The 25,559-nt window shown below is 39.5% G+C and overlaps 1 protein-coding gene across 4 annotated transcripts in view; it reads left to right on the forward strand.

The window, feature by feature from the left end:
• The window catches only part of SRGAP1 (SLIT-ROBO Rho GTPase activating protein 1), a 151,286-nt gene that overhangs the window by 97,573 nt on the left and 28,154 nt on the right, over positions 1–25,559 (forward strand). For 2 of the 4 annotated variants that reach the window (XM_018563401.1, XM_018563402.1), the window contains exons 5-13: positions 5,059–5,241; positions 6,945–7,073; positions 11,236–11,457; positions 12,751–12,852; positions 16,175–16,372; positions 16,466–16,556; positions 19,832–19,859; positions 21,565–21,667; positions 25,409–25,470. In XM_018563401.1, the coding sequence (XP_018418903.1) occupies positions 5,059–5,241; positions 6,945–7,073; positions 11,236–11,457; positions 12,751–12,852; positions 16,175–16,372; positions 16,466–16,556; positions 19,832–19,859; positions 21,565–21,667; positions 25,409–25,470 (1,118 nt within the window). Of the gene's footprint in view, positions 1–5,058; positions 5,242–6,944; positions 7,074–11,235; positions 11,458–12,750; positions 12,853–16,174; positions 16,373–16,465; positions 16,557–19,831; positions 19,860–21,564; positions 21,668–23,445; positions 23,480–25,408; positions 25,474–25,559 lie in introns of all 4 variants that reach the window. The other 2 variants (XM_018563403.1, XM_018563404.1) reach the window with 2 other exon arrangements.

The following is a 25,559-nucleotide window of genomic DNA, read 5'->3' on the forward strand; positions in this document are numbered from 1 at the left end:
GTGTTATTTTCTGGATTACCAGGTGAAAATAAAGGAAGTGTGGTGTTTTCAACAAGGCAGCTGGCTCATAGATTGTCTTGTGAGAAGGAACAAGTAGAGGATAGCCGTGGTGTGGCTCTTTAAGGCAAGAAGTGGAAGAAGAACTGGAATCTTTCTATCAAGCAAATATGGAGGCCCCATATACAAACATTTGACAGGGTTGGACAAATCCGAGGAGCCAGGTAGCCATGGTTCTTTATAAATATAACTTTGTCCACCCCTGATATAGAATCATTGAAAACCATGTACATTCAAATTCAAGATCTTTTTCCATTAGTGTTTGTATGTACATCATGGTTTTGGAAATGTCTGTAATAAGACACAGGCTTTGCATGACATCTCTTGTGTTATTTGCTAATGTAGTGTCATCTTTTTCATTGGGAAGTAATTTCATGAGTTACAAAAGCATGCGCTATTAATATCTTCTCATTTTGTTCTTTATAAATGTTATCGTTAATTACAGCACTCTTGAATGACAAGATGACATTTTAGTAAGTGATATGGCTTTGCATTTCATCTTGTAAAGATCTTCTAAACTAGTTGAAGTATGTTTAGATTCACAGAAAATATGACATAATTCACCCCAGGGTAGCTTTGCTTTCAGTAGCAATGAAAAATGTCTTTGCGTCCTTGTGTATATATATATATATATATATACACAAAGTGCTGCGTAAATTGTTGGCGCTATATAAATACCTGAAATAAATATACACACACACACACTATATTGCCAAAAGTATTGGGACGCCTGCCTTTACATGCACATGAACTTTAATGGCATCGCAGTCTTAGTCCGTAGGGTTCAATATTGAGTTGGCCCACCTTTTGCAGCTATAACAGCTTCAACTCTTCTGGGAAGGCTGTCCACACGGTTTAGGAGTGTGTCTATGGGAATGTTTGACCATTCTTCCAGAAGCGCATTTGTGAGTTCAGGTACTGATGTTGTACGAGAAGGCCGGGCTCGCAGTCTCCAATCTAATTCACCGCAAAGGTGTTCGATCGTGTTGAGGTCAGGACTCTGTGCTGGCCATTCAAGTTCCTCCACCCCAAACTCGCTCATCCATGTCTTTATGGACCTTGCTTTGTGCACTGGTGAGCAGTCATGTTGGAACAGGAAGGGGCCATCCCCAAACTGTTCCCACAAAGTTGGGAGCATGAAATTGTCCAAAATGTCTTTGTATGCTGATGCTTTAAGAGTTCCCTTCACTGGAACTAAGGGGCCAAGCCCAACCCCTGAAAAACATCCCCAACCCATAATCCCCCCTCCACCAACTTTACACTTGGCACAATGCAGTTAGGCAAGTACCGTTCTCCTGGCAACCGCCAAACTCAGACATGTCCATCGGATTGCCAGACAGGGAGTCGTGATTCGTCACTCCAGAGAACATGTCTCCACTTCTCTAGAGTCCACTGGTGGTGCGCTTTACACCACTGCATCCAACGCTTTGCATTGCACTTGGTGATTTAAGGCTTGGATGCAGCTGCTCGGCCATGGAAACCCATTCCATGAAGCTCTCTACGCACTGTTGTTGTGCCAATCTGAAGGCCACTCGAAGGTTGGAGGTCTGTAGCTATTGACTCTGCAGACAGTTGGCAACTTCTTCGCTCTGTGCGCTTCAGCATGCGCTGACCCCACTCTGTCATTTTATGTGACCTACCACTTCGTGGCTGAGTTGCTGTTGTTCCCAGTTGCTTCCACTTTGTTAGAATACCACTACCAGTTGACTGTGGAATATTTAGTAGCAAGGACATTCCACGAAACACCTGAATCCAATGATTTGGAGGGGTGACCCAATACTTTTGAATATTGTGTGTGTGTGTGTGTGTGTGTGTATACACACACACACTGAGGGGGAATTTACTTTTAACTGGATTTTCACAACAGCATATACTGCAATTATCTGAAGTGAGCTTTAAGTAAGAGAAACTCAAAATGACCTGACTGAATGTATCTGATAGATCAGCTCGTTTCTGACCTGTTTGTAACAAAAGTCGTGTATACACGGTTCAAATTTCGGCTGGTTCCTGTGGGCACCCTTACATCCAGCATCCCTCGATCAGCTGATCGAAATAGCCAGTTGGAACATTCTCGGCCGACCGGAGCTAGCAGCTTTTCAGAATATATTGCAGACAGCAGGGGATTTATTAGTCAACCCTTATAAGCTTTGATGGTGGAATCTGTTCAATTTTTTTCATTAAAAAAACAGAAAAATAGAACCGTGCATACCCCACTTTACCCTTCTTCACTGTATGTTTGCTGTGTCATCCATCTCTCCTTGTAACTGTGTACAGTGTCATTTCCTGAAGCAAGTTTAACATGATGCGAGTCCTGTAAGCAGTAGCTTGCGGTAAACTGCGGCGTCTCAGTATACCGCGAGCTGTAGCTCGCGGTATACTGAGCTTAGGGTGACGGGAGGACGCTAGTTTGTGTCCTCCCGTTACCCTAAGGAGTACTATGGGGAAAAGCCTTAACCACATAGTTCTCCTTTTAAACACACTTTTCTAGTTACAATGTTAACTATATTGATGAAGCAGTGAAGGTGACATTCACTAATCAATCACTGCATGGGAATCTATTGCCATAATTGAAACAAATGCACCAGAAAAATTCACCCTCCCCAAATGTTTGGTGAATATCACATTCTTTAGCAATAAGACTCTTCTCATAATTTTTTTCCCCTTACTTTCCTGACCTGTACCTTTTAACTACACAATCAGGACTATCCTTTCAATACTAATGGAAATAAGAGTACAATAATTATCTATATCAATTGATCAGATTTATGCTTTTATTTACTGACTGTTGAATCCGGTTGGTTACTTCAATACGCAATATTTCAAATTCTTCTTTCCTACACAATTCTTGAATGCCAAGTTTACCCAGCTGCTGCAGCCGTTGCATAGCTGCAGGTCTTTGATTTTAATAAATTAAGGACTCCGCTCTAAGTTGATTCATTGGACCACTAAGCATCATTCAGCACTGATTTTATACTCTGATGTCAACACTGCCCTTATAATTGGCAAATGTCATCTTATTTATGACCTATTTAATCTAATTATCACATTGTGGCAAAATCAATAGCTGACTGAAACGCTTGCTTAATTAAATATCGGTGTCTATAAAAGTACACGAAGGAAAACTTCGGGGTTCATGAACAGTCATAGCAGTTTGTGCTTTGATATCATGGCAATATTTGACAGTAACATTTTCTAGCTTGGAAAATCATAAAGATGAGAAGTTGTTTTTATATAGCGATATTATTTGTTCCTTTAACCCTTTCACGGCCAAGGCTTTTTTCACATTTTTTGCACACATATATTGTAATCCACATTTTAGGCCTGAAAATTGCTTCAAACCCCCAAACATTATATATTTTCTGAAATGAAAAATATATATTTGAACACAACTCTTTATCAAACACAAAAATTTAGTGGAAAATGCGCTTTAAATTAATTTTAGTGCCCCAAGACACAATATAATACCAATAATTTTTTTGTAAAATATAAAAGATGAGGTTACGAAGAGTAAATAGATGCCCAATATGCTCAGGTTAAAAATAGCGTGCATCCGTGAAACGGCGACAAAATTCAGTACCCCAAAAAGCCCCTACCAGTTTAGGGATACACATAAATATTGGCACTAGTATTATTGCTCTCACTCTGTAGTGCGTGATGATACCCAACATGTGTAGTGTGATTGCCGTTTTCGTACATCCTCTTATAGACCCCTAATATTACCTTTCCACTGCAGATCGCACTTCAATAGCTTATTGCTCGACTTCAGGTGCCGAGCAATGACAGCTATGGGACTGGAAGTGATGCAATACACGTCGCTACCGGTTCCATAGATGGGGAGGAGATCTGTGAACAAACGTTCGCCGCTCAACTCCCCAGCTTCCTGCTGACACCCGAGATGCCGGTTCCGGGCCCACAGGAAGGGCAGCGGAGCTCGGGAAACACGGCGGGGATGTCGAGCAGGGGGGGCAGGCATTTTACTGGCGGCAGCTGCAACATCAGAATCGCCGGCTTTACAATTGTAAATAGAGTCCTGGTGGCTAAAGTCGCTGGGTGTCTGTTTAAATGGGCCAGATGCAATGCAACATAAGCCTTATGTCAATGGTAGCAAAAAGGGTTAAAGTTACTGTTGAGAGATATAAAGTGCTGGCACTTATATCTTCAGCAGCTTTCAGTGCCTCTGCTCTAATTCTGGCATTTCTAACTGGGACACATACCTACACTTTCTGGTAGTGTCTAAGCTTGCCCGATTTCGTCCAGCCTGCTTTTTATTGCTATTGGTCTAGCACTGTGTGGGGCTACCTTAATCTCCAGTAGGAATGTGAAGAGACAGGAAGGGGCAAGCTCGAAGACTACCAGGAAGTGTCAGTTTTTTTCTGATCAGAACTGCTTGATATGCAGGCACTGAGGGGTGCAATACATGCACCTCTAGGTGCTTATACTTTCACCTGTCATGTTCTCCCTGTGCTTGCATGGGTTTCCTCCGGGTACTCCGGTTTCCTCCCACGCTCCCAGAGATATGCTAGAAGGTTAATTGGCTTTTCTCTAAATTGGCCCTTTTATGTGTAGGAGATAGGGACCTTAGATTGTAAGCTCCTTGAGGGCAGGGACTAATGTGAACGTGCAGGATGTAAAGCGCTTCTTAATCATCAGCACTATATAAATACCTGTAATAAATAAATAGTAAAATGACAGTCATTTAAAATAAAGGTTTGTTCTCGTTGATGATTTATGGGTTCACTAGAACCAGGCCATGATTAATTTTTGCCAGTTTTTAGAAATTTGCTAGAGCGAAGCTTTAAACATTTTTGTAATTTTGTTTGTATACATTGTGTTGAGCAAAGTACACTGTATCCAACTTGGTACCAGGGTGTGCACAGCAAGCATAAGCAAAGGGTACCAATGGAAAACAAAGGGCACCAAGGCAATGTTTTAGCATTATACGATAAATTTGTGTTGTGTTGTAAAGAAGTTTTACAATTTTGTATGTCATAACTGTTGTAGGTCATGAAAACCTACCACATGTACCATGCAGAGAGCATTAGTGCAGAATGTAAGCTAAAGGAGGCTGAGAAGCAAGAAGAGAAACAAATTGGAAGGTCTGTTGACCAAGTCTTTAATTTACGCCTAGAGGACAAACACCAAAGAAGGAGCTCAGTAAAGAAAATTGAGAAAATGAAGGAGAAGGTCAGTGTGTCCTTTGTGAAATATTAATGTATTCAGAACATTGGATTGATCTACAAAGCTTTGAAGATCTATACAGGCAGGCTTCAGTATACCTACATCAGGCGTTATCATGTAATTAGGAAACTTGTGAACCATAACTAGTTATAGCTTCATATATTGCTTCCATAATGATTCCAAATAAAATCTAGAAAAAATATGCCTCTTTTGGTAATGACGGATTTCTCTAAAAGCTAGTTGACCACATTGGGTGTCATGCATGAAAGTGCCTATATTAATAACTATGTGTCCTCGGGACTTTCCTCAGCAAATTATATTTGGAAAAGGAAGAAAGTAACCTCATTGGTGGCTATGAGGAAACAAGCCTTCATATTTATACATGATGCTTAATGATATCAGTCCTTTCTCTTTTCACTCAATGACTTGCTCCATCAGTGGCACAACTGACTCCCACGTTTAACTTCCTGGATCATAAATTTCACCTAATTGCCTTTTTTCTGTTATATAGTTCATGTATACATAGAGGGGAATTTATCTAAACTGGAGCAGACAAAATCTGGAGCAGCTGTGCACTGCAACCAATCGGCTTCTCTCTTTTATTTTCAAATCTTAACTGAACAAACTAAAGAGAGAATCGGATTGGCTGCCCTGGGCAACTACTCCAGATTGTGTCTGCTCCAGTTTTGACATATTCCCTCCAGCATGTTTTCATACTTGGTGTTCTTTATAGAGTCTATAGAGGGTATAAAATAAACCTGTCCCAAACCTGGGCAATTCAAACTGAGCATATGATAGAAAAAAAAATATGCATAGGCAGACGCTACCCAAATTCAGGTCCTCCTGTTACAATGACCAATAGAGGCAGAAGTATAGGTATCCACAAATACATGCAAATCTTGATTTAGGTTCCAGTTAAGTTCACAGTCAATCCTATCTTAGGATACTCTGAAAAATAAAGGACTGGGTCAAGTTTCCTTTTAAATGAAAAGTTTACTGTTCTTATTTTGCAATGCAAATCTGAATTGGCCTGGTTTTGGACAGAAATGGCACCCTCGACAGAGGCCTCTGTCTAGTGTGATTTGGTGTAGAGTGTATTCAATTGACTGCAAAAACTGTTGGTTTTGTATTAGCTATAAGACATTTATAAAAGATAGAGCTAAATGCGTAATATGTTTCATTCAGGAAAGGCCAAGAGACTTATTGGATGTTAAAGGAGAACTATGGGGTCAGTGTTTTTCCCCATAGTTCTCCAAAGGGTAACGGGAGGACACAAACTAGCGTCCTCCCATTACCCTAAGCTCAGTATACCGCAAGCTACAGCTCGCGGTATACTGAGACGCCGCAGCCGGGACGGATCACGACTCTTTTGACGGGATCCGCCCAGCTGCGTGAGTGACAGCTGGCTCTGCCTATCTAGAGGCAGAGCCAGCTGTACCCGCCCCCTCCCCCGTCCGTTCCGCCAGTCAGTGCTGGCAGATCGGATCGGTGAGAGGGGAATGCAGCCCCTCCCCCTGTCACGGCAGAGAGCCGTGACAGGATCGAGAGGTGAGGGAATCCGGTATGTGTTCCCTCACCTCCCGTTCTACTGAGCCGACCTGTGACAGTCTTTGTCACAGGTCGGCTTAGAACTATGAGATGAATGGAAATCACTCATGTCATAGTTCTCCTTTTAATGTTTCTTAATCGTTTTTCTTGTTTCTCTACAGCGTCAAGCCAAATACTCGGAGAACAAGTTAAAGTCCATTAAAGCTCGAAACGAATATTTATTAACACTGGAGGCAACAAATGCTTCAGTATTTAAATATTATATTCATGACCTTTCTGATTTAATTGATGTAAGTATTTTTGTTTGCTTTAATATTTGTTTAGAATTATAAATTGTAGAGGACAGTAGTTCCTGCTGAAAACACCTAGTGACCCAGTTGTCACACCATTCATTGCAACAAAAATCTTCCCACAAGAATTTGTTGATTTAACGTATTTTAATCATGTTATTTACCTTTTAAAAGCCTTCCTTGGGTAGAAATCCAGAAGACCTGAGACGGCTGATGGTCACCACCATCTTGGATGTAATGTCAGCAGCCCCAACAGGCTCAGAGCTGTATATCAAGTGACACACTATAGTAGTATTCTTTGCTTTTCCCACGAAAGGAGTGGGAGAAATAGAGATTATCAGCCTCTGGATTCCTCTTACAAAGATACATTGTAAACAACCTTATAGGAAACAACAGAAAGATATATGCCAGAATACTTGAATTTTGAGCATTTTTAAAGTTACACCCTGGTGATATTTTTAATATATTTAGTGTGTGTTTCTAGATATTTAATGTTTTTCCAAAAAATGTTTATTTTTCTTTTGAATTGATGTTACATGGTGGCCATATCTATATACAGTGTGGTTTAGTGTTTGCAGAGTCCTTAAAGGAGAAGTATGGGGTCAGTGTTGTTGCCCCTAGTTCTCCTTAGGGTAACGGGAGGACACAAACTAGCGTCCTCCCGTTACCCTAAGCTCAGTATACCGCGAGCTACAGCTCGCAGGAAAACTGAGAAGCAGCGGCCGGAGCGGATCCCGACATCGACGTCGAGATCCGCCCAGCTGCGTGAGTGACAGCTGGCTCTGCCTATCTAGAGGCAGAGCCAGCTGTACCCGCCCCCTCCCACGTCCGTTCCGCCAGTCAGCGCTGGCAGATCGGAGCAGGGAGAGGGGAATCCAGCCCCTCCCCCTGTCACGGCTGAGAGCAGTGACAGGATCGAGAGGTGAGCGAACCCGGTATGTGTTCGCTCACCTCCCGATCTACTGAGCCGACCTGTGACAGTCTCATTGTCACAGGTCGGCTAGAACTATGAGGTGAGTGAAAAGCACTCACCTCATAGTTCTCCTTTAAACTCAGGAATTAAATCCTAAAAATGCATTCAAGTACCTCAACTATTAAGAAAAATTTATCTTATTTGTGTATCACTCAGCTGTAGATCCTCAAATCATCTCTGAATTGGTGCTGACACCGTCTTTCCTTCTGGAGGGTGGATACTTTTGTTCCCCATGGTTCCTTTTGTATGTTGTAGCCACCACTACAAGCTCACTCCCGTGATGGACAACAATCTCAATACAAATTCATACACTAAACGTGAGGTAGCCAGCTTGGAGCTGTGGCTACTTAATAACACACACAGGGACCATGGGGAACAAAAGTAGCCACCCTCCAGAAGGAACGACATTGTCGGCACAAATTCAGAGATAACTTAGGGCCCGTTCTCACCAGACACAGTGCCTTTCGGTCAGATTCTGGCGGGAACGCACTGGATCGCATTGCGTCTGGCTCACTTTGTTGTGTGGTGGGAGGGGGCGTAGCAGTGCATTGAAGTGAATGGCACCACAGCCACGCCCTCCGGCCGCACCGGAACATGTGGCACATCAATGCCTGCGTTGCGGTCTGGTCAGAAAAATAGTGCTTGCAGCATTTTTCCTGACCGGACCGCAGGCATTGATGTGCCTTGCGCTACCGTGTGTCCGATCGCATTATGGCTGGAGGGCGTGGCTACGGTGCCATTGAGTTCGATGGACCGCTCCACAACAAGGTAAGCCGGCCGCAATGCGATCCAGTGCGTTCCGGACAGAATTGGGCCGGAACGCACTGAAGATGCTGGGAACTAACCCTAAAGGATCTACAGCCAAGTGATATACAAATAAGAAAGATAAATTTTTGCTAATAATTAACGTACTTGAATGCATTTTTAAGATTTAACCTGAGTTTAGTGTCACGTTAAACAAGGAAGTAGGGCTGCAACAACTAATCGATTAAAACGATGATCGATTATGAGTTTAGTTGGCAACTATTCTCATTATCAGTTGGGGGGGGGGGGGGGGGGATATTTTTTTTAATGCAACCAATTGATTATTTTTTCAACAAATTGGGCAACTAATAGATTATAAAAATCGTTAGCTGCAGCCCTACAAGGAAGAATTTTGTGGGGTATTAATTTATAAGACTAGGCATGAAATGAATGTCAACTTCTGCACATTAAAGATATTCCATGCTGACTTGTGTTACTGTTTGGAGGTGTCTGGATGAGGCCAAAGTCAAGGTCTGAGTTCAGGACAGTTACAGATGATGTTAGGTTTTGTTTTTTGTTTTTGTTTTTTTATGTAGAACTATGGCCTCTTTACTAAAAAAAGATATGTGCTGCAGTTTTACCTTGCCAGTGAAGTCTATCTCATGCAGCTGTGATGGGATGACAATGCTGCTGCGCTTCTCAATTTAAAGCAGCGTTGTCACCCTCATATAGGCTATGTAGCCAGGGGCTTTGCTATTAGTATTGTCACTGCTGATTCATAATTATGTAGCTTGCCAGTGACCTAGTCCTGCCCACTGCTTTCTGGATTAACAGTTCTGCCTCTGTTGCCAATACCCTCCCACTGTGAGCTACAGTGCCTGCAGGGGGGAGAGTGTAAGACACAAAAGGAGGAGGATTGAGGAGCCTTTAGATGTACGTTATGGTTATGATTAGGGATGCACAGATAACAAGTACCATACTTGGTACAAATACTGATACAGCTCCATTGAAAGACTAGAGTAAAACTCAAAAGTTGGGAGGCAGCTGTCATTTTAAGGAGCATTGCCTACGGGGCTCCTGGGATCTGTGCATCCGTTGCACCAATACCATTTTTTCCCAGACCAAGTACGAGTACTGATACTTGTCCAAGTACTCACAGATACCAATTACTGATACCTTGTGACACTTTTTCTAAAACAATACAGACTAGAGATTTCAGGACAGTGGTGGAGCGCAAGGGCCCAGTCGCAGCTGCAACTGCTGTGGCCCTGGTAGTTCTCCTGAAAATGTCAAGTATCAGCACCGATACAGATACTGGTATCTAAACATTCCTAGGTATAATGTATAAGTATTGTAGCATAGTTTGATATATAAACCTATTCTGTGGTTGGTAGTTGAATGTTTCTGATTACCATTGAGCTTTGTGCTGTTAATCAAGTAAACCAGTAACTTGGAGTTTTCAACCAGACAATTCCCTAATGATTATGGTTCTCTTGATTATATTTCATTTGTGTTTTTTAGTTGTTTTTTTTTAAGTGTGATCTATATTATTCTTAGGTACGGTATATAGTACTAATCTGCAGCATTATGATCAGAAAGTATTACAGATAATTTGAGTAAATTCATATCTTTTAGCTTTACTACATGATGCAGTGATGCCTGTTTTACACCCTGTATAACTCCTAAAACAACAGTTTCCCCTTAGACCAAGAAGAATTATTTTTGGAAACCTACCCTTTTCAATGTGTTCACAGTTCATCATCCAACTTGGCTGCTTTAAATAAAATGTTTCTAACAGCTGGCATTCCTGAGAATGAGAAATAACATTGCTGTGTGTAGAAATGAAAATTGAAATATCGTGCCAAATCTGTTCTACGGTGTCCTTGGTGTATTATTATTTTTTTCACCAATAAATTGTTTTGACACTGTAATTCCTTGGCGTAGTTTGTGTTCTATTTGTAATAGTTTCTAGGACAAGGTGTTTCCCCTAAGAATTTTAGCTGTTATTATAAATAGATGATTTGCAATGAAACTTAAGGGGGGCTGCCATTTACTAGAATGATTCAGGTCTCTCGCTATCATTTAGGTGGCACATAAAGTGAACCTGTCTCTTTGTATCTATAATAATAATGTAAAAAGGTGAGCATTAAGAATAAATGACGCCTTTCTTTCTAGTAAATGTATTTAGCTAGGCACACATTATATGTAAGGTTTTAAATACTTCCCTGTGATGTGTGCCCAGTTAAAAATGTACTTTTAGTTTATGTATATGTTAATGACATTAGTTTCAAGCAATGTCTTGGTGAAATTAATGTATTAGTCATACTAAGCTAAGCTATTATGTGAATATCTATAATACAATTTTCTCTGTCTACTTTAATTATTTTTATTTTATTAACTCATTAATTAAGACTTTTTTTTTTGTTTTTGTTTTTTTGTTCACAGTGCTGTGACCTAGGATACCATGCAAGTTTGAACAGAGCTCTGAGAACCTATCTCTCCGCTGAATATAACCTTGAAACCTCACGGCATGAGGGTTTAGACATAATAGAGAATGCAGTTGATAACTTGGAACCCAGAAATGATAAGCAAAGGTTTATGGAGATGTATCCCACAGCTTTCTGCCCACCAATGAAATTTGAGTTTCAGTCTCACCTTGGCGACGAGGTCAGAATTGTAGAAATCCAATGTCCACTATAAATAACATGCTGACAAGCTATATCTGTAAAGATGCTGGAAGTTGTACAAAGGATTTACAGCATCCCAATAATATTTTGGGCATACTGAACTGACATTTGTAGGTTTGGACAAATGCAGAATTTGTCTATTTATGGCTATAAATGTAAAATTATTTTATTTTAAAAGGGGAGACCACTGTATACTGACTGTGCATTTACAGGCAGTAGTTTGATTACCCACCTGCTTCTTGTATCCCCCGGAAAAGCTAATGGTGTGACTACTTCAACTACATCTCCAGATCTGCTAACTATTGTCCATTACAGTTTATTTTACACTCCGAAGAATGCTACTGAAGGAGTAGTCATTAGAAGGGGGAACAACTGTGGTCTCCTACTAAAGAAATATAGGCTGTGACACAATAAAGTGATACAAAAAGCAAGTAGTGATCAAACTCCCCCTTTCAGAACTGTGATATTCTATGTATTAAAATTGCATGGATATTGAAACTTGAAATAAAACGTATCAGGCTCCTGGACTACTTGACCTAACTACCCCACTTATCATAACAGCATGAATGTGTGTTCTCCAGCGGGTGTCATTTGGGTGGAATCATGGGCAGCAACAATAAATTCCTGGAACTGCTTAGATTCCTTGTATTAAAGCGTATGTAAACCCAAAAACAAAAGTTGTATATACTGCAACTTACCAGTCCCTAGATGTGGTGGCGGCATTAGTATTCTTTTTTTTTTTAAAGCCAAGTTCATTTTCAGCAGGTACAAAAAACACCTGTTGATCTTTCCAAAAATAAAGTGCCCTGGTCACTTCCTTTTGGCTTAAAAGAAAGCAAACACAACCTTCTCTTTCTTGTGTAAACCTCTAGTGTCATCCCTCTGATTTAATCGTTACTAAATTCGGTAAAATGTGTTACTATAGGCATCTGTGCTGGTGGTCACTGAAAAGAAAATGCTGCAGGTATTTTGACCTTGCAGCATTAGAATTACATTGACCAGGATATGTCTGAGAAGCATTAAACCATCATCTGAAGTGTGAGATTTCTTATGTGTACAGTTGTGTTACTGACAGGAAAAGCAAGAAACAAACTCCCTCCACCTGATGAATAACAATGTGGAGAAGATATTGTACATTGGGTGAAATGAACTAGCACAGTCACACAGGCATTTGCATTGTTTCTTTTATTCTCTAGCTTTAGTTAAACTCACAAGAATGCAGATCTAACTGAATGTGTATTTATCCATTTTTTATTTTTTTTTTTCTGCAAAGGTTTGTCAGGTCAGTGCTCAGCAGCCGTTACAGGGAGAACTTTATCTCCGGTACCAACAACTTCAGTCTCGACTGGCAACACTGAAAATTGAAAACGAGGAGGTAATATAATGTGTATCGACATAAAGGGGGGGGAGGGGATCATCTTTGTAATTCATGCACACAGCCATCCTATTTGCTACCTAAATGATTAAAGCGGCCAGTTACAGGGGTTTCATTGTTTCTTTAACACTTCTCAGATGATTCTCTTGCAACCTGCTATGTAAAGCCACTGAATAATGCACACAGGCTGATCTCATAAAGTACTGTATATCAAGTATTTATCTCTTCTTTATCTAATGAGAATTTGAGAATCTAAACACAGGCTGTCACATGACTGCATCAAAATCAGTTGTTACCAATGCAAATTTTTGTTGGGGGAAAAGGGGGAAGAGTCCCGAAAACTTGCATCTTTAACACAGAATATTGGGAGTTTGTGATGCATTTTATTGCTTAGCTTAAAGAAGAGCTCCAGTTTTTTTAAAGTAACCCTTGCAGCGCAAGGGTAAAGTGCATGCTCTGGCCTAGGGGTGAAAAGAAAGAAGATATGCTTACCTGATCCTCGGTCCTGCGGCAGTGACCACTCACCTCTCTTCCCCTCCCCTCCGCTCTGCCTGTGTTATGTCCCTTGGCATCCTCGGAAGTAATGGACTTGCATTAGACATAACATCATGGTTCCTTAGACCACTGGAGCCCGGGGGAGAAGAGGCTCCCGAGGATCAGGTGAGTATATTGTCTTTATTTTCATCCCTAGCCCAAAATGAGCACTTAACCCTTGCAGTGTGGGGGTGGCCCCACTGCAAGAGTTAATTTAAAAAAAACTGGAATTCTTCTTGAAGTTGTTAATCTATGGCTAACACTGTATAGCTAGTGTAATCCTGTTGCTGGCTTTTCTAAAACATTTTTTCTGCTAGCTTCTAAATGCTAACTAAAAATGAAATGCTGTGGGGATCAGTGAAATAAGACAAAGTAAAAATAAATGTAAGAAAAAATGTAATAAATGTGGAGAAAAATACAGAGTAAAAACAAGTTAAATGTTTATTTCAAAGAACAAATCAATAAAATCCATATAAAAACACTTGCTGCAAGCAAAAAGTTCCAACTTTCATTTATCTAAACTCTGCCCATTTCCTTATTAAATACGACTTCAGAAAGGCAGTTGGGCAAAGCATAATGCATATCATACATTCCTTGTTTTCAATCCTGGACTTGAGACATTCATTCTCTGCAATATAATAACCCATTCAGGAGCGGACTGCTTCCTGCAGTTTGTTCATCAGCAAATTGCAACAAGTAATCATTTGTGGCTCCTGACAGTGAAGGCTATGAATCCAACAGGTATATGGTGCAGATGCCTTCCTTGTTCCTATTGCATGTCTGCAGACAAGTGGAAAGTCAACAAATCAGTGTTTATCAGTGATTGCATAGAGGAAGAAAGGACAGAATTAATAGGTCATATTGGCATTTGTTATACCTGGATATGTTGCAGGATATAATGTATTTTAAAAACCATTATCCTTCTGTTAGGATTCTAAGGGGGTGGGGCACGGTTAAGTATTGAGGTCATCTAAGGGTTACAGTTAGGGTCAGAGCATGGAGAGACTTTTAGTGCAAGTTACTTTGTAACAAGACCCGGTGTAATGGAGAAACAAATAGCACTTACACTATGCGAAAGCTAGTTTGTCTACAAACAGTATTGTTAATTGTAGCATGCTGGAAAATATTGGAACAGTAGGTTAACCATCTGAATTTCTGTGACCCATTCAGAGAATGTAGCACCAATTGTAGCAGCAATGCACATATGGACGGAGCTCCGTCCCAGCACAGCAGTCTGCAGTGGACCCCAGGCTGGGGATCTGCTCCAGTTCTCATTTGGTCGGGAGACTGGGTGGACCTTAAAAAAAAAAAGTGTGTGAAATTGTGTCTGTATGTATGTCGGTGTTTTTGAGGGCCCGTTCACACAAGTACAGTGCGTTAAACTGTACCACACAATCGCACCTACCGTGCATTCTGGTGTGGGAGGTCTGTTGTGTTGCCATTCATTTGAATGGTACCCCACACGTACCTCCCATTACAGTTCGTACGACCGCACCGGAACACGCAGTACCCTAATGCCGTGCAAAACATTACAGGGCAACTTGGGTCGCAGCTTAATGACTAAGGACAAATGTGCATCCTGAGGTTGCACAGGTTGAGAATCACTGGTCTAAAGGTTTAAGTTTTGGCGCTGTTGATTGTTTAGCAACCCTTTGGAGAACAGGCAGCAATCTTATCTATTGTTACCAATGAAAGAATTGCACTTGTATAACATGCTTTTATAAAGTGAAGTTGTCAGAGCAGAAATATGGGAAGTGTGTGATCTTGTTCTGAGACATGCATGGTCCCGGTCATTGATGCACTAAGTAGTAGAGGAAGGGTACATTTGACAGCCCTGGAACTTGCACCTTTAAAAAAAATGTTATTTGTAGCACCTCCCAAAGTTCAGTCTTAACAGATTTACTTGCCAATAGATTCAAATTGCTGTCTTATCTCATGGAATCTTTGTCACTATCCAGACCTGGATCTAATTGGATATACAGTTGTTTCATGATATGTGCTTGTCGGCATGTAATGTTTTCTCTGGCGAGCATTGTCATTAGTGAATTGCTGTGACAATGAAGCAGTGTGAAGCTGATTTCAATGGACTTAATGATATAATGGCAGCCATCTGTGCTTCCTTTTACTTAAAATAGCATACATTGGTCAAATGGCAAAAACATTGTGATTTATGCTCATGTTGAAAAAGCCTACCTCAGTTCAAACTGTTTTCATTGTGAAATGAAGAGATTGGATTGTGTCAGTACTATTGGCTACATGCAGAAGTTAAAAAAAATATCCAAGCAGTTTTAGAATAGAATTATTAGTTGAGGTCTGTACCCTAGGTACAAATTCAGTCATATAGCCATGCAGAGGGCAATCTGTCATTTACAACAAACAAAAAAAAGGTGGTCGGCAGTAACAGGCTATGTTATTTTTATAACACACTATCCTTAGCTTTATATCTTTCATGTACTGGATTTTCATTAGTACACTAAACATTGAATGTTAGTAAGGACTTCGACATCAGGGGAAAAAAATCATTGCTTTTAGCTTGGGATTGTACACATCATTGCACTGCTTTGCAGTGTGTTAGGAAAAGATTCCTTAATGCTTTGGTGTCTTGACCGATATTTTGACCTTCAAGTGAGTAGGGTGCTTCAGGAGTGCATTGACGCACCAACAAATCAATGCATGCATTCGGGCGTGAATGAGCCCTGTCTGTTTTATTCCATAGCAGGTCTTCACTGTTGTTACAGTATTTTAATGAGCTTTTCACATAAGTTACAGAAAAAAAAATATTTTGTAGATAAAGAAAACCACGGAAGCCACACTTCAGACCATACAAGACATGGTGACTATAGAAGACTATGATGTGTCCGAATGCTTTCAGCACAGCCGCTCCACAGAGTCCGTAAAATCCACAGTGTCTGAGACATATTTAAGTAAGCCCAGCATTGCCAAAAGGAGAGCCAACCAGCAAGAGACCGAGCAGTTTTATTTCATGGTAAGAATTTCATGCCACTTCTAAATGAGCTGACACTGAAAGACAACATGTTAAACTACAGGTAACTTTTTATCTCGTACACTTTCTGTGCAGAAATTCAGGGAGCTTCTGGAAGGAAGCAATCTCATCACAAAGCTACAGGCTAAACATGATCTGCTTCAGAGGACACTTGGAGAAGGAAAGGGTGAGTTCTATACCAATATGACAAATGTGACCCAGAGGGGCCGTATAGTGTCTCTGTTTACATTTCCTGCCTTTTTTGTAGCTAAAAAGTAGCATTTTCACAATAAATATGAAATATTGCGTGTGAATATTTAATATTTACATTTCTAGCCAGCTGATAAAGATCAGGTTTTCTTCATTTATATTTAATTCAACTCTGCTGCTAGTTTAAAAAACTTTCAAAAAAAACCTGTTCTCCCTCCAAAGAAAAGAATTAAGTTATCTGTCCTGGTCCAGGTCTTTGCTCTTTGCTCTTTTGAAAAACTAGGACAGCCAAAGAATCTTCAGCATTAAACACTTTTCTGGGAATTTGTTGGCTGTCTAGTTCCCCGCTGTGCGCAGTGGTTCTTTCCAGCAACCCCATCAGGAATAGTGATGGGCAGAACACCCCCGTGTTTGGTTCGTATTCGGAGATCTGAACGGCCGAAAAGTTCGAGTACGAACTTGAACCAAATGCAAGTCAATGGGGGGTCGAACGTTTGAAAAGGATTGTGCCCTTTAAGAGGGCTTATATGCAAGTGATTGGCCATAAAAGGTGTATGGGGGTCCGGGTACTGCTCTGGGGGACAGGAATCAATGACAAAAAAAAATACAGTTTTTTTAAAGGAGCAGTGATTTTAACATCACTTAAAGGGCAAAAATAAAAAAAATCCTTCAAATATCGTGCCTGGGGGGTCACCGTAACCTGCCTGTGAAGTGGCGGATCTGTAGGATGTATAGAACCTGCTGCAGCAAAGCTGACACTTCTAAAAAAAAAAAAATTACTTTTTTTTTTTACTCTTAGTGTGCAGTTCCCCTCCCCAAACAATGCCAGACCCTTTAGGTCTGGTGGGAATGTTAGGAGGGACCAATTAAAAAAAAAAACTGTATAAAAGTCATACCAGGCCCTTAAGGTCCCCATGTAAAAAAAAAAAAAGTGTGTGGGGTTCCCCCTTAAGGTCTGGTAGGAATTTTGAGGAACCCCACCCCTAAAAATAAGGGGGGGGGGAATATGGGCCCTTGATCCGAGCATAGGTCTGGCAGGGCTGGAAAGGGGGGGACGAGCGAGCGCCCCCCACCACCACACCTGGCCACATGCCCTCTGCACTTGTGGTTGTAGGGATCTGCGGGCAAGGAGGCTTATTTGCATCAGGGTACCCCTTTAAGAGGGCACCCAGATGCCACCCCCCTCCCTTGTGAATGAGTAAAGGGTACTTGTACCCCTACCCATTCACTAAAGGGTTAAGGAAAATATTTATTAAAAAGTCCAGACTTTTGGTAAAATCCTTTTATTTAAAAAAAAAATTGATCCACTGACGTAATTCAGGGTCAATCACGACGTCCAGCATTGTCCACAACGACGAAATAAAAGAAAAAAATAATTAGCAATAAACAAAATTTTTAAAAAACGCCGTCCCATTTTGACAGATGCCGGCAAAACATACACAATTGGGCGGAGCTAGCGGTGACAGCTAGCTCCGCCCAATTGTGTAGTTTACCGGCATCTGATAGGCGAGCCATGATTGGGCCTAGTCATCATGACTTTGCCCAATCAGGACTCTAATTTAGTACTGAGCCCTGATTGGGCAAGGTCTTGCACCTGACCTGTGGTCAGCTGCAAGACTTGAACCAATTAGAGCTTCGGAAGGCATTTTGCGTTGTGGAACGTCGGCGGTCGAACAAACTGCGAATGTCCCATAAAGTTCGGCGAACGCTCGAATGTCCGATGTTCGGTTTAAACTCATGTTCGAATCGAACACTCGGACCATCCCTAATCAGGAACCACAAAGCAAAGAGAGGGGCCAGGCTTCCAACACACTAAGATGCAGTGCATGTTGAATGCAGTAGATTGTTCAGCATGCTTAACTCTTCAAGAGAGCTAAGCAGTGGGACAGTTCACCTTGATTTCTGTAGGAAGGATTTGTTGGAAGTTTTTAAATTCAGAGACAGTGTTTTTCAACAGGCTTGTCTTCGCTGCATTGCTGAAAAACAGAATGTTGCTTGCACAGCTCAGTAGCTCAAGGTCAAATTAACAAACGCATCTATAAAAGTAAGAGGAGGGACTTCTTCCCCTTTCTGTGTAAACCCCTTTAGTTGGAGACTTTCTGGTGTTCTCTCCTTCTTAAAAAGAAGTCTCTGTGATACCACCCTGTTTTAGATATTTGCAACATAAAGGTTTTGTATAAATTGCAAAGAAAAGAAAAATATTTGTAAAACTAGAAACATCAGTAATATATAGTTTCCTTATGAAACAATATAGTTTTGGTAGATAATGGTAAAATATTAACACTTTCATATGGTGGAAGTTTGAATGTTACAAATCATGTATCACTAGTAACTGGTTTGTTTTAGGCAAGCACAGGCCTATTCCAGTTATTTAATGTAGTATAACTATAGTAGCTTGTGTCTTCATTTTTCTCTCAAATTTCTCTTGTAGCAAGGATGTTAGAAGGCATTACTGCATTTCTCTCCTAGAACTTCCACAGACTTATCTTTGTATATTGAACCCAAGGAATTCTGTAACTGACTTTATAACAGTTTAAATTTAGTGATAGTAATGATAGTCAAAAAAACCTTTACGTTTTATGCAAATAGGATTCTTACTGTCAGTGTCTAATATAAACTTCTATAAACCTGAAGTTAGCATTAAATATTTAGATGTTTAAAAAAAATATTTTATGAGGTTTTATTTCCAGATCAGTGAGCCCTAACTAGGATTATAGAATTAATCTGTGAATAGCAGTTTAAAGTTATACATTGAACCCATTGCAAAGGCTTACATTTGTTTTCTGTCCTTCCAATGGGAATGAGGGTGCAATGCAGTTATCTGTTTATTACTTCTGCACTTTCCCTGCTTATATCGGACAGTTTCTACCCAAGCTTTACAGTGAGAAGTTAAAAACTGTGTGCTTTGTTTTGAAAAATTTGTTCTGTTAATAATCTGAAATGATATGACAGATTTGCTAATAATTATGAATTAAAGTTCATTTCATGTTGCACATCTTTATAGTAAGGATGCTAATGAAAGAAAATACAAGAATTTCAAACAACAATAAGACTATGTAGATTCTAAAGCGCAAATATATGTAATTGTATTATATTTTAATTTGTACAGTGTAGGAGAAACACTTTAATATTTAAAGTTGGCCTTCAATGTATGTGGCAGTATTGTTTATCTTACAGAATATCATCCACTTGGCTAAAAATCTAGTATATGTTCAAACTATTTATAAACCTGCTTTCTTCAATTTATTTCAGGTCATCGAGCAGAATACATGACAACAAGGTAAGCTGTTTGCTCTGCAGATTGATGGCAAGAAGCTACAGTCCGCTTTGTAGAATTAGGACAGTTAGAATGTGATCATAGTAAGCATCTAAATCCCTAATATTTATTACTGAGCTATATGCGCAATGCAATTCTGTGAATCATTGTTTGAAAACATAGATGGGTGTTAGAAAATGATCATATTCACTTTATATTTTGTCTTCCATTTTAATTGTGTGACCATTTTTGAAGCATTTGTGTCTTGGAATGCCCATTTAATGCTGATTTGGCATATTAAAGTCAAATTTGTATTCCGAAAAATGGATGGGCACAGGGGACTTATAGTTAATGCTCTTTTACTGCAGGATTAGCATTCAAAGTAGCATCGCTCCCTACATCCTAGTAACATTTCTAGTCCAAAATTACACTTTCTCAAGCCAGATCTGTGAGTAATTGCCATACAGTATCCTTCTCATTTATATACCACACCTTCATCCCTCATCTCTATTTTTCAGCTTCTTAAAGGCAGATTTCATCAGTGTCTGCTGTTTAAACCATAAAAGAGGACATGTACTGATAAGCAACATGTTAGGAACATTTAACTATTAACATTGAAAATGCTGTGCAATTGGTAACTTGTTTAGAAGGAATGGGGGGTTGGGTTTCTACACAGTGATGGCAAGGCCTGATGCCATTACATGAATGGTATGAATTAGTTCCCAATTAGGTCCATCTACCTAGTATTTTTTTTGGCTCGCTCCACCATGCCCCTTTTCGGTGATTGGGTGAGAGATTATCCCAGCTCTGCCTTGAGTAAGCCATTTTGCACCTGAAATGTTGCAAAGCTGTAAGGAGCAATGTTAATTTGGGCAATACTCATGCAATATGATGTCTGTTTGACACAAATTAAAGAACATTAATTGTAAGTCCCCTGTGCTGATCCTCTTTTAGCATGCATTGGGTGTGGACTTGAATGTGCTTTAAAGAATACCTGTGCCTAGACTATTGACAGTAAACTATTTGCATTTTCTTAACAAGCAGTAAAAAAGCATGAATCAAACTATCCATGACCCTATTTAATATGAAGTTCATTAATTTTCAAAGATCATAGCCAATACTGTTAAGTTTCTAACAGTTTAAAATACCTGATGGTTGTTTACATTAGAAGGTTGGTAGTCTGCCAGGATTCTGCTCTCCTAGATGAACACAGTGCCAGTGTTGTGAAATTAAAAAATGAGTTTCTCCACAATGATCTTAGAAACGATGATAAATTAGATCTTGTTTTAAAGTCTGTTTACTTGCCTGTTCAGAGAAGGTAAATATGTGTGTATTATATGGCCGCTAGTTCACTTTAAGGATGGGGTTGGCGCATTGGGTGTGAAAGTTGTTTGAAGGCGGGTGAGTGTTATTTAATGTTTGTAAATCATATATGTGAAATGAATCATTATTGACTGGATATGTAAGTAAGAATCCTGAATCACTTTAATTGTCATGATTTCCAATATTTTGAAGATTTACCACAATTTAAAAATAGAGGCTGTACCAAAAAAAATTCATGCATTTATTAAACATGATAGTTTGTTCACCACATATTGTTTTCCCAACTTGAAGTACAATTGAGTGGGAGTTTTATTTAAAGCTTTTCCTTTGTTGTCTAATATGTATAATTATCAAATATTCTCCGGAAAATTATATTGTCACTAAATGCTGATGTTCCCTTTCCCAGGCCTCCAAATGTACCCCCTAAGCCCCAGAAACAAAGGAAACCCAGACCCTGTTCTCAGTATATTACTAAGTTGTTTAATGGGGATCTGGAGACGTTCATCCAGGTATTGGCACTTGTAATGCTGCACCTTTTGCTTCCTATGTAATGACGGGACCTCAGTGCAGCTGAGAAACGTCATTACATTCTACAATGTGGTGGGCTGTTGTTTCCCTTCTGATCAATATCCTTCCTGAGTCTACAGAGAGAGTTGGAAGTGTAACCCCTTCCTCAGTGATGCATGCATTATTCTTGTGCAGTGCAGACAGTGACATTTCTACAGTGGACTCTGCTATAGTTAATGTTTAGAGCAGGAAACATTTCCTCAAGAGTCTTCCTGTTATTCATTTTCAGAGAAAACACAGCCATGACACTGGTTTCATTGAACTGCATTTGTGTAGTCCATATTCACAGGTCAAATGACGCCAAATAAACCACGTCTGTTCCTTCAAACTTGCAATGAATTGTGCACATATATCATCTCGGCCTTTTGTTTGAATTGTGTCTGCCTCCCTCTATATACATATACACAAATCTAAATTTATTAAAATTAGGGCCATTTATCTCTTAGGCTGTAATGTTCCCTAAAGGTACAGACCTAATGCTTCTAATACATTCTGTGGCTTCACCTCACTCTTTAAAATGCAAATCACTTGCCAAATATATCAAATGTAATGCTTAAAAAACAATACAGAGTGCACTTGCCTCGCGAAGCATGTGTCAGTATTTATTTATCCATTTGTTACCGTGTCCTTTGTGTGTATAAATGCACTATTGTAATAAAGCCCCCTAACTTAGGTTAAGCTGATGATTATATCCCCATGTGTATACCTACCCACTTTGGCAGCCTCCCACATTGCCTACATGTTGGTTGGTAAAACCTAGTGGCAGCACAGAGAAAACACAGTCAGGCTGTAGACCATGTGAGAGGCCACCATTGTCGGAGAAGGCAAGTTTGCAACTGAGGGGGAAGGGGGTGGGGATTGTCAGCTACTCTAGTAATTATATTACTTTGTGCAGTCACTGATCTAGAACAGCTATTCAGATTGGAAGTTCTGACTTTATTCTAATTTTCCTGATCAGCATGTCTGCACTTGGTCATTAAATCAAAGTATTGAAGTGCATGGGTGGATTAGTGGGGCAGCCAAATGATTAGTATATTTATAGGGGAGGTCAAAAGATGCTCCCCCTTATTTCTCTCAGTAAATGTTTCCTTTAAATACGATACATAGTGTGACTTACCCTCCCAAAAATTTTACAAATATATAATTCCCAGGTGAGGTCAGGCCTTACATGGGAAAGAGACCCATGTCTCGCATCAGAACAGCAATTCCTGATAAAGCCACTTGCACACCGCTAATATAAATGTACCGTCAGCATTTCAAATTGCTTTACTACATAAAGAACCTGCCAGATGTGCAGATGAGAAGTAGAGACTCAAAAAGAAAAGGTTAAATCTTTTATAAATAGACTTTTTAAAGTAGGTACCCCATGAAAAGTATTTCTTAGACCTGAAGACCTGAAAAAAAGAATAAGCTTTGTATCTTTCTGTAGTAAAAATCTTTGCAAGCCATCAATTCCCAAAGCCCCTTATTCCTATCCATCGACTTTGTAGAAACCAGTGCCTGCTGTTAGAGTTCACTGCAGTAGAAAGATTGATTTAAGCTGGACATTTGTCCAGATGATATGATGCAATGCACTGATCAAGGTCGTTGCTCCACCTTCTCTGTTTCTTAAGGAATGCTATACTATAAAATTAGTAAAACTCCGAAATTCCATCTTGTACCTTCACTACAGTTATTCTCTACCTCTTTTTCTGTCCTGTATTTCTAATAATGCTTCTAGTCGGGGAAGAAGGAATTCACACACAAGACATCAGGTATTGTACTTCTGGCAATAGCCATCATATTTATCCACATCTTGCTTTGCAGGTAGCATCCGTTCAAGGGGATGTTTGCACATTAGAACAAATTTGATTTGATATCCTATTCTGGGATGTATTGGTGTTGTGAATTAATACATATTTGGTATCCCTCTGTTAATCTGCAAATAGCCACAGAAAGTGAAATGTATTTTCTTTTTACTTCTTTTTTTGCACCAGGTAGTTTCTGGTCATTCTACATGGGTTTCTGGTCATTCTACATGGGTATCAGAACCTTTTCTTACCTAGAACCAGGATAGACCAGCATTGAACAAATTCCCCAAGACATCTTTTTAAGAATAGCTTTAGAGAAATGACAAAATGCCAGTCCATTTTAATTATTGTCAAATAGATTACCACCTCCAGTCACCAAAGGCTTAGAAAAAAGAAACCTGGGTACTATTTATATCTAAAGGTGGCAGTGTATAACATCCTATCCATTTAAATAAAAAAACAGATATTTGAGTAAATTTGAGTTTCCACTGCTTATATTTATGTTTGCCATATTGTAAAGGATAAAAGCTCTAGACTATTGGTGTTTTCTGCATCATTGGCATTTCTTTACAAATACATTGTGCACCTGTACACTATGCCACCTAAAGTTAATTTTGTTTTCACTGCGGTGGCAGAATGCCCACTTTTACATCTCTCATAGTGGAAACTCCATTAGACATTAGTTAAATGTGTATATCAGGGATACTGTTGATGGCAAATGTTACAAGACACAACATGCTCTATTCACTGAGCTGCTGTCAGTCATCGTGACATGGACAGGAACCTACAGGTGGTTAATTCATCAGAATGTTTGAAGTTGGCTGCAAAATGTTTTATCGTAAGCTCTCCTAAAACCCAAATATAATTGATGCACACAGATTTATATCTATGCTGTGTATTTTTTTCTTTGAGATGGGTATAGACCTAAACATTATTATTTTTATGTATATTAAGAAATGCTTGTGAAAACTTTGTAATCTATGGCCACATTTGAAATGCCTCATCACTAGCTAATCTGTAATTGTGGATTCAGCAGATCCTTCTGGCATAACCTGTTGAAGCATCCTGTATACTATCACCAATTAAATGGTAACCATCTGAAGAACCATTCCAGTCTAGATGTCCAATCAAAGTAGCCATCAAGACCATCACATTCTCTTAGTGGACAGCCCAAAACTAAAAGTCAGCTTTTCAATCTATTTATTAATCGGCTTACAAATAACATTTCCTGTTATGAGTACTAAAATAGAATTCTTATTGAATTAGTAATTATGCGTTGTGCTAATTATGAAGCTAAACTTGGTGCTGTTGAACCAGGACATTTCAATCCATCACATTGTTTACCCAACTTGTGCAGTGTAAGAGCCTCTGCTGAAGTAGGAGGAATATTCACACGCAAATCTATTTATTTTACAGCATTCATAAAAAATCTGTGTCCCATTTTGATTTTGTGCAGACATACCCTTGAGGAAGTTCTACAATACGCATGCCAGTAACATTAACCAAAATATGTTCACTTTTTTACATTTTAATGTCCATCTATGATATGCTTGAGCTTTTTTCTTTTTAAAGAAAATCGCTTGTTATATGCTTGTAATCATATAGAAATAACAGTTAAACACGCTATCCACCAAACACAGTTTGCATCTAAATAGCTAACATCACCTCATTATAATTTCAGAAAAAAAATCAAACTAAGTAAAGAATAAAGACATGGTTTTATGTCTACATACCTCAGATTGTCTGCACTGTGTACATAATATCTATACTTTCTTGGATAATTTCTAAATACACTAATAGGCATTGCACAGTTTGTTTGTTTTTAATCATCTTTCAATGTTCCAATAGAAAACAAATGACACAGAGTAATTATTCTGTACTGTATCACACTAGGAATCTGGACAAATCATTCCTCTCATTGTGGAAAGCTGCATCCGATTCATTAACTTGTATGGTAAGGCATTATTTTGCTCCTTTCCTGAGTCTGTCTGATCTTGTATTCGGTCAGGTACACAGTGCTATATTAGTGTGTTTCTCTTCTTTC

The sequence above is a fragment of the Nanorana parkeri genome, unplaced genomic scaffold (assembly GCF_000935625.1).
Source record: "Nanorana parkeri isolate BGI_ZX_2015 unplaced genomic scaffold, ASM93562v1 scaffold661, whole genome shotgun sequence".
NCBI lineage: Eukaryota > Metazoa > Chordata > Amphibia > Anura > Dicroglossidae > Nanorana > Nanorana parkeri.